This window comes from Octodon degus, unplaced genomic scaffold, assembly GCF_000260255.1.
Source record: "Octodon degus isolate 3935 unplaced genomic scaffold, OctDeg1.0 scaffold00137, whole genome shotgun sequence".
Taxonomy (NCBI): Eukaryota; Metazoa; Chordata; class Mammalia; order Rodentia; family Octodontidae; genus Octodon; species Octodon degus.
In genome coordinates, this window is record NW_004524713.1 from 42,962 (window position 1) to 56,482 (window position 13,521).

The 13,521-nt window shown below is 41.2% G+C and overlaps 1 protein-coding gene across 2 annotated transcripts in view; it reads left to right on the forward strand.

The window, feature by feature from the left end:
- Nucleotides 1-13,521, forward strand: part of LOC101583960 (pappalysin-1) — a 132,599-nt gene that overhangs the window by 25,991 nt on the left and 93,087 nt on the right. For both annotated transcript variants that reach the window (XM_004641459.2, XM_023701594.1), the window contains exon 3: nt 9,522-9,715. In XM_004641459.2, coding sequence (XP_004641516.1) covers nt 9,522-9,715 — 194 coding nt within the window. The remainder of the gene's footprint in view (nt 1-9,521; nt 9,716-13,521) is intronic.

Below are 13,521 nucleotides of genomic sequence, written 5' to 3' on the forward strand. Positions count from 1 at the left end.
GGCCAGTTTTTCCAGCACCATTTGTGAAATATTTATTTAAAAATGAAGACAGGGGCCAGGGAGATGACTCAATGGAATAAGCGCTTCCCTGGCAAGCACAAGAGCCTGAGTTCAATCCCTGGTTCCGCCAATAAATAAATAAATAAATAAATAAATAAATAAAAATAAAATGAAGACAGATGAGAGAGTGTAGGTAGAGAGAAAAGGGTGGACCTGAGATTCGAAGTAAGACTAGGAAGGCATGGTGTGTGAGAGGGAGAGAGACAGAGCCAGAGGTAGAGCCTGAGATGGAGGAAGAGACAGAGACAGAGACCCAGACAGGGACTGAGATGGTCACAGAGGAAAAGACAGAGACGGAGATGGAGAAGGAGATGGAGACTGAGATGGAGAGGAGGAGAGACAATTTCACGACAGTGTGGTGATTTGGGTGGCGTGGTAAGCATAGAAGCTAGATCAGACAACTGAAGAATAAATCACAAGAAAGAGAAGGCACAACTCAATAAGTTTTACTGTAACGCAAAAAAGAAAACACGAAGTAGAGGAAATCGTCTTCAAAACATGAATCAAAGCAAGTCTACTTCTGTAACTGATAGTTCATAATTTTCAAAAACGAATTTTCAAATTTTAAAATGTTTTGACAATTTGGAAGGAGAGAGGAATGATCCTGGGAGTGGAAGGAATTCTGCTCTGCTGAACATAGAGAGATGCACCAGAGCGGTGCAGGGTTCCCCCAAGCTGAGGATACTGCTAAATTGCTGCTTGGTGATGATGGACTCAAAAGTGGATCCTTCTAGCCTAGAGAAACCATGATAGATGCTCTGAGGCACGAGTTCTGGAAAAGTGGTACATGTATTTCAGGATTGTAGATGTGCTGGGAACTGCGGATAAACAGAAAAATTAGAACTAAGCTAGGATAGGACTCTAAAGCTCATCAGTAATGTTCCAATTTTGTAAACATCAAGTATTTCAAACATAAAATTTGCATTTTAATCATGGGCATTCCCTTTACTGTTGAGGAAGGGATCGGAGTGAAAAAGAACCAAGGCCCATTGTGAGGGTTGTAAGGAGAGGGAGGTGAGTCTGTGCTGTGGTCTGAGATAGAGTTAGACTGAAGGTGCTAGAGAACACCTAGAGACTCCTCTTTTCTAGTGCCTGTTAGATGATCCTGGATCACCACAGGGAAATGCAGGGAGGAATTTCTGTCTCATGCTGATATGTGGCCAAACTGTGAGGGACCCAGAGATCAACTTAAGCTTCTCCAGTTCAGCGGACCCATTTGGCATCTGAAGCCTGTTAGCAGATTCGGGATTCTTCGGGAGGCCTTCACCACCCTGCCTTTGGTACTAGGCTGAGTTCATTGAAGAGATTAAAGAACAAACTCTGGTTTGGGTAGAATTAAATGAGGTTAGCCATGTGGCTTTAACATGAAGCCTTTGAAAAGAAGACAATATGAAGTCAAGATAGTTCTGTTCCAGAGGAAGTGGATGCCAGCGTAGCCTCTACTCAACTTCTCTTTTGTAAATTGTCCTGGATTAAGGCACTACCATTTTTCTGTTCCAACAGGCTCTTATTTGGATACAAAGACTGTGCATTTTTTGGGTCTTTTTTGTTGTTGTTTGGATGACTTCTTACGTGGCATGAAGCTTGTTGTGGTTGGACCCATACCTAAATAAACAGCTGAACTTAAAAATACTAATTTTTTATGGTCTTTAACAAACTGAAGAAAAAAAAAGATTGGACTGAAAGAAAACATTCTTAGCTAGAAACCAAAGCAGAAATTTTCAAAATCTGACCTATCTTTATGAACAAAATAGTTTAGAAAGACAAGAAATTGCTTGTATACTTTGGAAGATAGCCTGCTTCAGGAATGAGCATTTAAATTATTTGCCTTTTCCTTGAGCCCTAAGTCAAGTCTATCTTCTATGAATGAAAATCTCCCCTGCCTACCTGTGGCTTATTCACTCATTTTGCTTAATGAGAATGAAACTTGGTAACTTCAATAGCTTTTCAGACTCTTTAGCCCATATCTGGACATAGTATGAAAAAAAAAAAAAAAAAGAAATCTTAAAATCCCAAATACAATATGGAGACTTGATTAAGGTAATGAACTATTTTGTTTCTAGAAATAAATGTTAAAACAGTGGCAGGGTATCATTAAAAGGGCATTGTATACAAGTTCAAGAATCAAATTTTTGTGGGTTGGCCAAATAGCTCAGTGGATTAAAGCACATGCACTCAGGCACAGAGGCCGGGAGTTCCATCCCAGGGCCTCCCATGCTGCCCTCTCCTTCAGGGCATGCTGAGAAGGCAATTAAGACTGGGCGTGGTGGTGCACACCTGTGAACCCAGCTCTTGGGAAGCTGTAAACAGGCAGATCACTATAAATCCAATCTAGTAGTGAGACCCTGAACACCCTGTAGACCTTTCCATAAAAAAAGAATCAAAATCTACTCTCATTTCTATGCAAATTTTCTCTAAAGATGTTAGCAAATGATTTCAAACTTATAAGCATCAGCTTCCCCATAGGTAAAATGAAATAACTGGTTCAGTGCCAAGGCCATCTTCATAGACCGTTTATTGGCTATCTGCTATATATCACATGTATCCAGCATGCATTTACCACCATTATGTACCATGGAGGAAAAAGCCCTTCATGTTCTACTTACTACTCTATGCCTATGGTATAGCATATAGTACCTGACACACAGAAACAACCAAGGAATATTTTTGATTGTCATGTAATGTTATGCAGTTAGTGCTAGTATTCCATGATTGCAGGATCATTAAGCATTTGATCCTTCAAAATTGTTCAGATGAAGGAGCCAAGTCTTAAAAGTTCTACATAATTTTTCCAAACTCAGATAAATAGGAGATGGCATATCAACTAAACAAAACCAAGTATTGCTCCTCATTGCCTCTGAGAGTGTGAAAAAATCATGATAACAACATGGCTTTCCTGCTTCAAAATCTTGCACTCCTGGGGGACAACTTTCCAATTTTTTACCATAATATTGAGATGCTTCTTCAGTCTGGCTTTAAGTCAGCTTTTGAGCTTATCAGTTCCAAGATTCACTGCACTCCCTCACTCAAATATTGGTAGAAGCTCATCTTTCATGCAGACTGTTCCCTCAGTGTGCTGGGATTATTTTCAACCTTGAATGTGTTTCAGCTAAGCCATCTCTCAAGAAACCTTCTCCAATTTTATCAAGCAATGTTGATTCTTCCTGTAGAGAAAAGGACCAAAAGTACTTGAGTCTCCAGCCCTACAGCAGACAATATGCAGGTGTTTGGTGTGTGTTTGTTAGATGCATGGATGGTCTTATTCAGTTATCTTCTAAAGGGCAGAGCTATTTTATTTGGGGGAAACAACAATACTCACCCAGAAAGCCTCAGAGAGCTTTGGTACTCTTATCTGTTTCTCATTCATTGCTGAAATGATTGCAAATCAATTATGGGGTACTTAATCCCAGTTGGGCGTCACAGAAATGTTTAAGGGGCCATCCCTTGGGTCTTGCTTTATACCATTGCATTCCTAATGTTCAAACAAATTTTATTTTATTTATTTATTTATTTATTCATTTTTTTGGTGGAACCAGGAATTGAACTCAGCCTCTTGTGCTTGCCAGGGAAGCACTTATTCTACTGAGCCATCTCCTTGGCCCCTCAAATAAATTTTAAAGTGAAGCCACTTTTAGGGAACACGTTTTGTTCCAGGTAAGACCACATATTCATTCCATTTAATGTCTAGTTTTGGTGAGCTCTACTTTGAAATATTATTATGATAGGGGCAGTAATTGCGTGACCAAAAAGCATATGAGCCATTGGTTCATTTAGACCATGAGTCATTATATAGTAAGTGAAATTAAATATAAATGATTTGTGCTCACTTTGGCAGCACATAAACTAAATATAAATGATTTAATCTTTTGCTTGTCATTCACCCATTCATGTATACCTTGGCTCTTTTGTTGGTAGCTTCACTGTCGTGCGGAAACAGAGAAGGGTACTTAACCCAAGTAGAGAGGGAATCCAAGGAAGGAGTGAGAATAGAGGCCTGCCAAGAGAGATACCAATTGAAGCTTGAAGATCAAAAGGGACTTAGCAAAGTGCAGAAATGGAAGACTACATTTCCAATAGAGGAAGACAGCCCTTGGGAGACAGTGTGGATACATGAAATGGAAATGGATGGCTTGGGAAACGGGAGGAGGAAGGCAGTTTGTGAGGAGCTTGGACATCAAGCGAAGGAAGTTATCTGCTGTGAGGCTCCCTGCAAGGAAGTGGGTAGGGTAAGATTTGGGGGTAGAAAACTTACACAGAAACACCCTGAGTTAATCAAGTATCCTGTAGTGTTCACATTATCTCAGGTCTCCCCTGAAGAATGCACTGGCCAGTGTGAGTTGTTCGGTGACCAATAACTTGTTGACATATGGCTCGTGTCCTTTAAACTGACAAGAGGCAATGTGAAACCAAGTTTCTTGGTGTGGAGCATATCTGAATAATTTAAATGCCTTCTCCCTTTTCTGGTTATGAACTCTTCAGCTATCTCTCTCACTTTTCCATCAGAAGTGTTCCAGGGATGTCACGAATTACCAAAGCTTTGCATCAAACTAAGTTAATTAATGTCTCCATGTTGGGTATACAAATAAACACACCCCTTTTTTGTTTATTGCTTTTTTTCCCTTTTGGTTTGTTTACTTGTCGTTGATACTGAAAACAGCTCATGTGCCTTCGGTGACCTTTTCTATCCTCTGAATTTCTGATTAAGAAGACTTTTGAAAGCCCTACCTCTTCTCATCATTGTCATTGTTAGAACGAGGCCTTGTGTCTCGCAGAACACTTTTATTTTTGCGTGGCTCAAACCCGCATGCAGTTTGATCATGCCAGCTTCCCCTTGAGAAAGTCCAAAAGGTAACATTATTCCTATTCCATAGATGGTAAAACTGAGGACTTGAAAGATGAAATATGTCCAAGATTAACCAGCAATAAAGAGTATAACAGTGCTTGAACTCAGGTGCTTCTTTGTTTGAAGGATAAGAACTCTTAACCTTAGTGCTAACTCCAGCCTTTGCCTATACTATAAAATGAACTTGTCCTTTGCTTCTTAGAGCTGGCTTTCCAAGCTTTCCAGTGAGGGCAGCCGTGTCTACCTACCACACATACTGTTCTTTGTATGTGCCTTAGAAATGTAGAGCCATGACATTGCACATTGATGCTTCCGACAGATAAAATTTCAAAATTGAGTCAATAAGAGGCTGTATCAGTCGTGTCTATCCATTTACAGAAAGCCCCTCTATCTTGGGCTTTTGGCTGAGCTTATTGCATTTGAAAGAAAGTTCCCATATAGGAAAACACACCTGAGGAAGAACGAGTTTGTTAATCATGCCAGATCCGCCTACACCAAGTGTCCTAGCTGTGTAGATTAGCTTTCTACATGCATCACCACATGCATGATGATAGTCTGAAATGACCCATTGCCCTTTGCTGAGAGGAGATGAGGTGAGATTTAGGGATCGGGCTGCCTATTGCATGCCCATTATGAGGCAGTCCCTATAGGTGTCTCATCTCCTTTACTTTCCCTAAGCCATAATTTCCAAAGGATGTAAGCTATATTTTCAGAGGAGTATGTGCATCAAGGATTCTGAAGTTTAATCACTTATTCAGTCACTAACTAGTTATTGAAAGTCTGATATTTTCAAAAGTGTGTATGTGTGTCTCTGTGTGTGTGTGTGTGTGTGTGTGTGTGTGTACATGCACCTATAGTCTGCACATACTGATCTCGATGGAATATATTATTGTCAAAGCCACCTAACTGCTATATGGAAGCCTGGCTGCCAAGGTGATCATTTGACCTTGGGGTTGACTTCAAGTTCTTTACTAGAATGTACTCAGCACCTTGCATCAAGCATTCGAGGAGTACCAAGCCGACTGATGTAATGGGAGCGAGGCGAGTTTTGTTTTATTGTTGCTGCCTTTGTTTTTCCTGCCTGCACATTTGTATTCTGTTCCTTACCCTGTTCTGTTCAGTGCTTGGGGCAGAGGGAGTAGAGAGGGATAGAGAATTCCCCAGACAAAGGCTGGCAGATGGAGCCGAAGGGCTCCTGGGACACTAGTAGCAAGACAAGCTGAATAGCAGAGTCCAAGGATGTTATTTTTAAAAGGAATGCACAATAGCTTTGTCAGCAGAATCTACAAAAAAACAAGACATACATATTGTTATTCTCACTCTCGCCTTCTCTGTCTGTCTCCTTCCCACCTTCTCCCCATCCCTCTCTCTCCTCTCTTCTTCATCTATCTATCTATCTATCTATCTATCTATCTATCTATCTATCTATCTATCTATCTATCATCTATCTACCAACCTATCTATCTATCTATCATCTATCTATCTATCTATCTATCTATCTATCTATCTATCTATCATCTGTATCCATCTAGTCGCTTATGCACCTATTTTTCTACCCATGTCTGTCTCCCTCCATTCTCAGGTTCTGCTGAGTGTGAGCAGACAGATTTGCTGCAGTCTTAAATACAATCAAGAAGAAATTAGCCTTTGTGAGAATTCATCTCTAGCTCTTTATTTTTTTGTGGGGGGAGGGCTACTCTGAGAAGTGTCTTTGCTGAAGGAATGAATAAGACATGTTAGAGAATAGATTTTATATAATCTTACACTAATCACATGTCTTTTATTGGAGAAGGGGAAAAGTGGCAACTTCATGATCTTAATCTTTGATGATACTGCACAGAGGGTATTGCACAGGTGTAAAAAGGATCTGTTCTGCTTGGTGTGAAAATGAGGCACAGACTTCAACCTCTGAGTCCAGATTTCTGTTTGCCCCAGAGTTATAGTGCTCTTCTAGCTGTTTGCCAATAGATAAACCGAGCAAAAGAGCTGATCTTGTAAGTGCCATTTCACATAGTCACCCTGACAGCACTGAATAAATCTAACTGCCTCCATTTTTTGCGGGTGAGGAAAGTGAAGTTCAGAGTAATTAGGTTATTATATTTCAGTCCTAGGCAGTTTATGAGTGGTAGACATAGAGATTGACCATACCTTTCCTGTATGTCAAACCCCTTACTCTTTGCAGTCTCCCTTATGGGATTTTAGAGAGCAAAGTGAGACTATGGCTGATCACTCTGGGATTGGATCTATGCTTTACTATATCTAGGTGACCACAGTGTGGAGAGGCTGGCACTCCTGAGAAGCCCTGAGCCTGTGTTCTTTCCCTGCTCTGCATGCTACCAGTCACTAGAGTTTCAGCTGGCTCAAACCCATCTTTAAATAATTGAATTATAATGAATTGATTTATTCTGGCTCTCTTGATAGTATTTCACTATGTAAACTGTTTGCAGAAATAAACAAGGGATTTTGGACCTTGGAAGGGGCTCAACATTTTGCTGTCCCTGAATTCAGTAACTCCTTTTTCTAACAGTCAGCATCATAGACATTCAAGCCTTATTTCTCCTTGACTTGTGCCCCTCCTGATGGGAGAATACTGCTGGATAGTACTTCTAATGAGTACTGATTCCACAATTTGATTTGACTCGGTTGCTTAGGAATCGATCAATCCTGTAGAGAAAGGATATGCTTTTATTTTGATGATTATTTCAGACTGTTTAAAGCATATTTATATTCTTTTCCAACGAGAGTTCTGTGGTTATCCTGAGAGGTTTCCCAGGTGGGGATTGTCACGTCCATGTTACATTTGGAGATCTAGAGGCTGAGGAACAAAGTTAGTTTTGCAAAGTTACAGAGCCAATATAAAGAACAGGAACCAGCCCAGGTCTTTGGCCTTACATTCAGTATCCTCTCCAGAACTCTACTCAACAATTTTAGAGTAAATTTGGGAAGGACAACCCAGATCAAGTAATATCTGTACAGGGATTTTCCTGAGATATGGAGGTTTTCCCAGGTTATATTTCTGTTACCTGGATATAATTTTCAATATCACTGCCACCACTTTCAAAGTGTGCTCTAGTATGGGGGCTAAATTGTATGACAATTCTAGGACATTGGATAGGGACAACTTTTTAAGGAAGTCTGCATCCTTCAGGGCAGCTACAACATGTAGATTTAATGACAGTACCATGTGGTAAGTGTTAAGGTGGAAATGTTAGTAAAATAGGCACATACGTACAGTAGGGAGTATTTGCCATTGCCCAGAAAAAAAAGTGACAGAAAGAGAAAAAAAAACAGCACAGAAGAGCTGGCATTAAAGTTATAAAAAGAATGAAGGGTAATCTTTTCATGATGACCACATGTAAGTTTCTACTTGTATTGCTCTATATTAAAATATCAAGAATCATGCATAGGTCGCACCTGTCAGGAGCCATCTACTCTGGCCCAGTGTTTTGTTTTGTTTTTTTCCTGAAACAGGGTATTAAACTCAGGCCCTTGCACTTGCCAAGCAAGCACTTATTCTACTGAGCTATCTCTCTGGCCCTGAGCCATCTACTCTGCCATAGATTTCTATGCTTCTTGTCCCTGTGGTTAAGAGAAGATCACCAAAGCCAGCAACAGCTTTAGACCAAGTAGAAACTGTTGATGTAGCTTGACATGCATAAGAAGTTGAAAATTTACTTGGGTTTTAGCTGAAACTCTTTAGGTATTTAAGTTGCTAAGAGTATTATCCAGGAAGGTTTCTTGGAATACCAGTATTCTAGTCTTTCTTTCCTCTAATGATTGGGTCCACATATGGAAAGAGACTTACCTACCACAGAAGACCAATAGAGCTTCAGAACTGCAGCTGAGTTCTGCAGTTCATTCTTTGTGTAAATCTGTCATTACTTTTGGAGTTATAGGAACCCAAATTTGTAGCTGTGATGTTCTGAGGTATCAGTAATGAACTCTGAGTGGGAGAGTAAAGGAATGAGTTCTGATTCTGCATCTGATGTAAGCACACTGTGTGACCTTGTTCAAGTCATTACAACAGTGTGGTATCTCAACTGGACATGAAAAGAGTAATTAAAATAATAATCTTACCTTCCTCTTGAGATAGTTGTGAGGCTTACTTGGGGAAATGAAGTTGGATATGAACTTCTGTGTTTGTATGTGGCAAGATACATTCTTAACATATTATAAATTTATGGTACAGTGTTGCTAGTTATAAGCACATTGCTGTGCAGTAGCAGCCTAGAGCTCCTTCACTGTGCATAATTACACTTATTGAGGAAGTAGTGCTCATTCACTCCCCACCTTCAGACTCTGGGAGCCTTCTTTTCACTTTCTTTATCTGTGAGCTTCATAATGTTAAATAACTCACCTAAGTAGAACAATGCAGAATTTGTTGTGCTGTGATGGGCGTATTTCAAATTTTATGATGTCTTCCAGGTTCATCATGCCATTCCATGCAACAAGACTCCCTCTTTTTTAAAGGCTAAACCATATTCCATTGTAACTAATGAGGATAGGTTGAATAATGCTGGTGGATTTGGTGATCCAATCCCATAGCTTCTAATGATGCTAAACACCAGAGAACAAATATTCCATCAACGATCTCTTTCTCTCTCACCCTCTCTTGTAGATGAACCCAGTCGGTGCTACTTCCATGATGGAGATGGGGTATGTGAAGAGTTTGAACAAAAGACTAGCATTAAAGACTGTGGTGTCTACACACCTCAAGGATTCCTAGATCAGTGGGCATCCAATGCCTCAGTGTCTCATCAAGACCATCAGTGTCCAGGCTGGGTCATCATCGGGCAGCCGGCCGCATCCCAGGTAAGAGCCTAGCTTTGGGCGGCACTTGTCGCTGATAGCCTGAATCTTTTCTGTGCCACTCAAGTTCTTCACCTCACTTGCAGTTCCCTTGAATGAGGCCATGTGAGCACATCTCTAGCCAAATGCAATGTCAGCATCGAGAGAGGGCTGCACATGCAATGGCCAAGCAGAGAGGCCATTAACATCACAGGGGTAATAAATCTGTTTTCCCATTTCCCTACCTATTGTAATTCATATGTGGGAAAGAACTCCATCCTGGATATATCACTAGAGTTCAATAGGGGTAAGAACAAATTCATTTTGGAAAGTCTCACTTGAGGGAGGGGGTGCCATGTTGTGTGCTTCATGAATTAGTGATAATTCTACCATGAATTTGCTGTATGGATTTGGAGCAATCTCATCTCTTTGGGCCCCATTTTCCTATCTTTAAAATAGCGACTAGTTGACTGTGACGATCTCTAAGGACTTTCTCATTTCTAAGAAGCTGTGACTCATGCCGCAGTCCCCTAATGCACTATTTATGTGTCAAGGTTCTCTCCCAGGAGGCTGGGACTTAGTTGAGGCAGTGAGAGTTTGGGGACCACTACAGCTTGTGTGGTTCTGGGCATGGCTGTGCTGTCCCCAGGGCTGCCTTCCCAATTATCATGCTAAGCACCACCTGTCTTCTTCTGAGACTTCCATCTCCCAGAGTCATGGCTCAATGCTTCTCACTGCCCACCCCAGTGGCCATTCCTAAGGCCAGCCTTCCCACTGCCTTGCAGAGGACCTGTGGCTCCCCGACAGCCCTCTCTTAATGTTGCTCCCTCAATTCAGGTGAGATGGGGTAGGCCTGGTTTCTAAATGAAAGAAAAATTATCTCCTGGGGCTCAATGAAGAGTCCCCGGGTAAGACGTAGGCAAAGACCACCTCATTTATTAGACTTTTCATGAACTTCAGCCGCGCTTCATCGGCATTTATTTCTGAGCTCCTTGCAGAATGTGGAAAGAAACAGAAACATGGTGCTTCCTAGTGTCTCTCGTGTTTATTGCAACCTTAGTGAATGAATGAATGAGTGAGTGAATGAATGAATGAATGAAGAATTACATGAACAAATGATCAGAATTCATCTTGCTCCCCTACCCACCACCTCTGTATTTCATGAACCCATCTGCCTGCTTGTACCCAGTACCTATCACATTGAACTATAACCATCTGTTTGTCCACCTGGCTTTCTACTTGGTCATCAATGTTTTGAGAATACATTTAAGTGTCATTCTTCTTTGTCCCTTCATCTTTAAGGACAGGATCTTACACACACACACACACACACACACACACACACACACACTGCTGCTACATGCTCAACCTTTGCTTTCTCTCTATTACATAAAATATACAAGAATTCCAAATTCAATGCTAGCACCCAGTAATGTTTAAAAATCACCACTGGAACTAGAATGTTAAGAACCCACTCAGAACCTCACATGAATGGAATCTAAGGGAGTAACTGAGCTTAAAAACCACCCAAACTTTATTGGTACTATCAGGAGAAAAGAGAGAGAGAGAGAGAGAGAGAGAGAGAGAGAGAGAGAGAATTTTCCAGTCTCTGCATCTGAAATGAGGTTTCGTGGAGCAGTTATTCTGATCTTGTAAGGAAAGGGCTGTCAGGAATTATGGGCGATTATCTCTTCCTAAACAAAAATCCAATTTTAAAAAATCATTATAAATACTAGCTCTTCGATCTACAAAGAGGAGATGGGGAAACAAAATCATCCTATTGAATTATTCATTGTAACCAATTTTATTTTAATGAAATCGACTAGGTTCCATTACTCTGGGCTTGGACATAATCTTTGTTACAAGGAGACTTCAGCTGTAACTAAATTTACCATAATGAGATCAGCTCACTGGAGAATACAGGGTCAGGGGAGAGGCTATGTGTGCAGCCTAGGTGCAGGGCATGAGGGGCGGGCAGAGGGCAGCCTGGAGGGCTCAAGAACAAAGGTGTCCTGAATTCCTCATAGGAAAACAACTTCTAGAATTCATCTCCTTACCCCACCTCTCCCATCATGCACACACAGACACACACACAGGCACTAACTCATGCATGTGTACAAGCACACACTCACATGCATTCAGACTCACATGCATACACAAGCACCGATACTCAGACACACATTGCCATGCATATCTTCAGCCTGTGCAGTTCAAGGTCAAAGCAACATCTTCAGGAGAAATCTGGCTCCTTTCTGAAAGCAGAGAGGAATAATGAAGCACGACTCTGGTCTTCATCACCTGTAAGGTGATTAGAGGACACCGTAGTCAATTTTCACCCTTCAGGGTGAAAATGTTAGTGGGTTAAGAGAAGGAGCTGAAAGAACTGGGAAGTGCTCAGAATTTGGCTTAAGAATAAAATGTAGTACTTGCTTTTGTTGTTGTTTTTGGTGTTTGGTGCTGGGAATCAAACTCAGAGCCTCACCTTTGCTAGGCAGGTGCTGTGCTGCTGAGTTACAACCCCAGAAATGTAACAATAAAACAGAAATGTGCACCTGGTGTCTGGTGCCTTCCTCCAATAAAATTCTCTTTCTTAGGTCTGTCTCTTCTATCTCTTCTTTCTTTCTCTCTCTCTGTCTTTTATACACACACACACACACACACACACAGACATGCACACACAGACAAACACACAGACACACACACACTCACTGATGCATGCATGGATCCCAGACAATTTCCAATTCAGAGATTGACCAAAGCAGGTCATAGATAGAGAACAGAGGAAGGGCCTAATGTTATGGAGGTCCACCAGCTACACACCTCACAGCCAAGGTAAGAATTGTTATCTGCCTTAAAGAACTGGAGAAGCACTGTGGTTCTGCCCCAGGCCAAAGAGTGGAGAATCTAAAATTTGAAGGATCTCATGGCTCCCTTGTGCTGACTGTCTCCTGTTCACCTAAAAGATGGAAGCAGCTCCATGACTGGGAAACTTCACTGTGAAGTGAGCAGAGTCCTGTGCAGACAGGCAGTGCCGGGTGTCACTGTGTGGACTGCCTGAGGAGTTTCCATCCTCCTGGAGCAGAAGCATAGCGATGGCAGGCCTCTTCCATCCTGGGCTGTGCCTAGCCCTGCCACATGGCCCCTGTTCCATAGTCCCTTTGTCTCACTAGGACACTTCTGTAATTTTGGGAAAGATGAAATGACCACAGTGGCTTCCCCATCTCTTCTTTATTTTTCAAATTTACCTCACTCTCTTTCTCTTACTTTAAAAATGGGAAATATGGGCTGGGGAGATGGCTCAGTTGAATAAGCACTTGCCTGGCAACCACAAGGGCCTGAGTTCAATCCCTGGTTCTGCAAAAAAAAAAAAAAAAAAAAAAAAAAAAAAAGAAAGAAAGAAAGAAAGAAAGGTAAATGTGAGTATCTACTAGAGGTTTGTGGCTCCCGTTGTGCTAGATCCTATGAAAGAAACCAAAGTAATATAAAGCCAGTCTCTACCCTAGTCACCATGCAAGATACAGGTATGACAATTTTATCTAGAAGTGAAATCTTTTTACAGTAAGCTTTCATCCCCTGTGCCTATGGCGATTTGTGTCATAGAAGCCCAGAATGCCAATGAACACTTCCCTTTGATTTTTTGTAAACCTCTTACCTCTAGCAGGTCCCAGCCCCTCTCATCTATCCTTCTTAGAAGATTCCCCAATTTGGTTAGACTAAAGCTAACCCTGAGTTTGAGTCTTATACACAGACACTATCAGGAATATCAAAAAGTTTCTGGTGTTGCAAGCTGAACTGAACATCTTATAATACGAGACATTCTTTGGATGTTT